The sequence below is a fragment of the Drosophila tropicalis genome, unplaced genomic scaffold, assembly GCF_018151085.1.
Source record: "Drosophila tropicalis isolate 14030-0801.00 unplaced genomic scaffold, ASM1815108v1 contig_593, whole genome shotgun sequence".
Classification (NCBI taxonomy): Eukaryota; Metazoa; Arthropoda; class Insecta; order Diptera; family Drosophilidae; genus Drosophila; species Drosophila tropicalis.
Window position 1 is genome coordinate 12,722,515 of NW_027173070.1, and position 4,686 is coordinate 12,727,200.

At 37.1% G+C, this 4,686-nt stretch overlaps 1 protein-coding gene across 1 annotated transcript; it reads right to left on the minus strand.

The window, feature by feature from the left end:
- Window positions 1–1,674: 1,674 nt before the first annotated feature.
- Kr (Kruppel) lies at window positions 1,675–4,459 on the minus strand. The gene is made up of 2 exons (XM_068290296.1): window positions 4,220–4,459; window positions 1,675–3,537 (listed from the first exon to the last, which is right to left on the minus strand). Exons 1-2 carry the CDS (start codon window positions 4,254–4,256, stop codon window positions 2,042–2,044), a joined length of 1,533 nt encoding a protein of 510 aa, XP_068146397.1. The 5' UTR covers window positions 4,257–4,459; the 3' UTR covers window positions 1,675–2,041.
- Window positions 4,460–4,686: the final 227 nt, after the last annotated feature.

The following is a 4,686-nucleotide window of genomic DNA, read 5'->3' on the forward strand; positions in this document are numbered from 1 at the left end:
GAAAATCCATCGAATGTGTTCAAGCCGAAAGATAATGCTTATAGATATAGATTCAAGTTATATTAATTTAGATGATTTTTTGTTTGGTTTATGAATTTCACTAAGAGTTGTCTTATGTTTTTTTTTTTTTTTGCTTCGTTTATATAATTTACGAAATATTTGCATAATCTGTGGATTATATATATATATATATATAGATACTTAAATATATTGCACATACTGAGCCGGATATTTGGTTATATTCTAAATATGTTTTATATACAAGAGAGAATTGACTTTACAACTAACATTTACATAGATTTGATTATATATATATATATATAGATATAATTTAGATAGGTATTATTTTAAAACATACATCATGTGTGTGTGTGTGTGTGTGTGAGTGTGAGTGAGGTTTTTGTTTATGAACGCCAATTGAACCGATATGGAATCGGTAATTGCGCTTACTATTTGGCTTTATTTCATTTGTAATTATTTAATTGTTGAGGAACTTGTATACCATACACTTTTTTGTTTTGAATGAACAAAGAAAATTACATAATTGTTGCATTTTTTGTTTACGTATTTATATATGATTTAACATAAAATGTTTTTTTTTTTTTTGGTTTTTGTTTTTTGGTTTTTGTTTTTAAGCATAAAAAAGTAGAGAAAACCCAAAGGCTTCACATAACCAAAGATTGCACTAAAATTATTATAAATATGTTGTGTTTAGTAATTTGCAATTTGTTTTATGATTTGATTTCATTAGGTATATATACAAAGCTTATAATTAGATGTATACACTTACAGTTAGCTCTCTACTAAATGCTGTTTCTTTAAAAATATGCATAAAAATTGATATATCTAATGGATTTTTGGGGAGATTTTTGTATATAAATTCATGTGTATTGTACATATTTGCACAAATTGTTGCTATTGTTGTATATATATATATCCATTTGTATATATGTATGTATGCTGGAGCTCACAACAATTTGTTTTGTTTGTTTGTTTTGATACAAAGAGGTTTCTGGAGGTAATCGGTTATAGTATTTCTTCCTGTTTTTACTTGGTTCACTTGCTTAATTTGTTTATCTAAAATTTCAATTTTTCTCTTTAAACTATTTAAATGATATATGTTATTAGATATATATATATATATATAGGTATGTATATATATATTTGTTGGATATTTGTTTGAAAAAAATAAGAAAACTAAAGTGAAATAAAAAAAACTAAAAAATGTTTCTGTTTTGATTTTCAATATATTTTTTTGTTAATAATAATAATAATCATAATAATAAAAATTAAAACGAGATTCATGCAATAAAACGTTTAAGGACTAAAATTTAAATAATAATTATATGGCAAACAAAACATTTTTCAATGGCAATTATATCTAAATTTGTTTTAATTTTTTGTTTTTGTTTTTGTTGCTGTAATAACTTAAAGTTAATTTTGATTTTCTGTATTGTGATTGGCATTGGCGTGTTTGGTTTTTTTTCTTTGAGAATTTGTTTTTTGCAATTAAAATTAGAAATTAATTAAATGAATTTATACTAAAAATTATAATTAGATGGGACTTTGATTTGGATTCGCTTTTGCTATATATATATATATATATATGTATATGTTTTTACCTATATAATTACAATTGTTTGTTATATACAATTTCTTGATCTTCCTTTTAAGAACTAAACAAAATGGCACACAATTTAGCTGGGATTTTGGTTTTGTTTGTTTTTTTAAGCAAATTTTTAAGCAATGAGTTTTTTGTTTTTTTGTACAATTTTCTTAAGTTTTTTCTTGTGTTTTTTGTGGTTTTTTTTTTAGAGTTTTAACTTGTACTTAGCATTAAATTCCTGTTCCGACAAAAATTCATCAAAATTTTCAATTTTGTATCAAGATGCGGCCGCAGCTTCATCTGATGAATGCTGACCACACTTCAAGAGATAGAGAGAGAGAGAGAGAGTGAGAGAGAGGGGGGAGATACTAAATGTGTAGGTGAGGGGAAACACTATATACAATCTTATTTACTGAACACGTTTTTGTTCTACGCCTAATGACGCATATATAGAGCAGCTGCATCATCGAGCTCATCGAGATCAATGTCCTCGTTCTGCTCCTGATCGTGGGAGGCGGCAGAGCGTGGTGAATGCATGCTCAGATCCTCGGGTTCGGTCTGTTCGGGCATATCGCTGGGCACATGCAAGATCTGGGGAGGCGGCAGTCGGAATACTCGACGGATATCTTGAGCCTTGCGGCGTGCCATGCTGCTAGAGCAGTGACCATCCACAGAGCTGGCACCATCTTCAGACAAGTCCAATGGAGCATCCTCCTCCATGGCCATGCCGCTGCTAGGACTCTTGACCAAATCAACGGATTCCTCAGAACCGCCATAGCTGGAGCACATGGCGGCGAATTTGCTAGAAGCATGCGAATCCAACGCTGAGGCAGTGGGAGCCACTAAAGGATAGTCTCCGCTCATGGCTGGGGATAGGGCTGGTGTCGGTGGCGATTGGATGCCGCATTTGTGATTCATGAGATGATGACGCCGGCGGAACTTCATGTGGCAACGTTCGCACTCAAATGGCTTCTCACCGTTGTGCACCAACATGTGGGATTTCAGTTGGTTGGAGTCACTGAACTTGCCATCGCAAATCTCGCAGGTGTAGGGACGCTCGCCGGTGTGGACACGCAAATGACGGCGCAGGTTGGCCACCTGGACGAACTGGCGATCGCAGTGAGAGCAATGATACGGCTTCTCGCCCGTATGCAAACGCATGTGTGTCTTCAGATGATGATCCCGGGTGAAACGCTTGTGGCATTCGGGGCACTCGAAGGGCTTCTCGCCGGTATGGGTGCGTTCATGGTTTTGCAGGACATGCTTGTAGCCAAAGCTGCGGGAGCAGATTTTGCAGGTGAAGCTCTTATCACGAGAGGGATCCTTTGACGAAGCAGATCCACCAGTGGCTGTGCCTTCATGTGTGGAATTGGGTGAACTGCCGCTGGATGGCGGGGAAATGGGTCCTCCCGGCGTATGATACAAATCATTGACACTCATGCTGATTTCCGTTTGGAATTCCTTCTTAACCGACAATTTGCGTGCCTTTTTCACGGGCTCCGGATGCTGGGGAGTGCTGCTGGGCGATGTGAGTAAATGTTTTCCCGTAACCGAGGAGCCGGACACCGACACAGGCGAATGGGGACTCGCTGGCGGTGAGTGCAGGTGGGTTCCTTGTGTTGTCTGTTGCTGCTGCTGCTGGGCCGCCCAGGCTCCGAACAGTGCGGCGGGATTGTGGGGAAACAGTGTGGTGGCCAGTGTGCTCATGGGCAGTTGGGCCATAAAAGCAGCCGCCTGACGATTAGCGGCCAACAATTGTGTGGGTGATAGAATGCCGAACGCTGAGGCAGCGGCGGCCTGTTGCAGACCCATGGCCGGGTACATGGCGGCGCTGTTGGCCGAGGTATTTGCTGACATGGGTGGCGACAACGACATGGAGCGATCGACAACGACCTCTTCCCGTTTAATGCCGGCTAAGGCAGCAGCAAGGCCTAAAAAAAGAAACAAAAAACAAGAAAACAGTTAGCAAAAAGGTACAAATTCGTTTGTGTAAAAAATTGAATGTTATCCTCCTGCTGAGTGTCGAACTGAAACTGTCACAAACATTCACTTTAATGGTCAAAGTAAAATGGTGACCCCGATGTCAAGCAATGAACAGAAAAGGAAAATAAACGAAAAGTTCACATTTTGGCACGTGTCCTGCCAGAAACAACAACAAAAAAATGGACTAAGGGAAAAGACTGTTTGCTTAAGAGCAAGCGAAGTTCAACATAAGAGCATGCCAAATTCTCACATATGCCACATGTGTGTAAAAGAGAGAGAGTTTCTCCAAAAAAAAGAGAGAGAAAAAGGGCTAGAAACGCTCTGTTTTGGTGGGCGTTGCATAAATGAGTTAGACATGCCGGTTAGCCGACGAAAAAAAGAAACTTGTAAACAAAACTTAATTGCCACCAAAAATACTGTGAGTGTGTGCGTGTGTGTGTGTGTGTGACGCAAAATGGCGTAAGTTGAAGGCATTAAGACGTCGTTATTGTTACGAGTTCTTTTTCCCAAGTTCTTTTTGGCAGTGAAACTTTAGGCAAAACTTTAGTTAAAGCACTAGGAAATTTGTTGCATTTCCTTTTAGTTTTTGGTTTTCTATATTATTTACTATAAGTTTTTCCTGGTACTTACTTCGTGTCTGTGCGTCCTGTAGCATGGATATGGCCATTTGTTGTGTGGTTCCTTGTTTTTCAATATCTTCACTTGTCAAAATATATTTGCCAAATTTTAGTTTTAGAACACAAAAATTTTCATTTGAGCAGCGTTTTTTGTTTTTTTGTATTTACTTTGGTTTTAACTATAATTTTTTTGTTAAATTGTTAAACAAATTTGCACTTTTTGTACTTTGAGGTAGAAAGTTTTGTTTTTTTGCACAGTTTTTTTTCCGATTATACAAAATGAGGTAGTATAACTTTTTGTTCTGTTTTTTGTTTTTTATGTTGGTTTGAGGTATTTGGTTAAATTACGCGTTTCTTTGTTGAATATATATTTGAAGTTTTATTTCAGTTGTTGACGTGACGAGTTGCCGCTGAGGAATGATGGCAAGCGAATGACTGAACACGTTCTTATATATTTAAAAAGAGAGCGACGACAAGCCG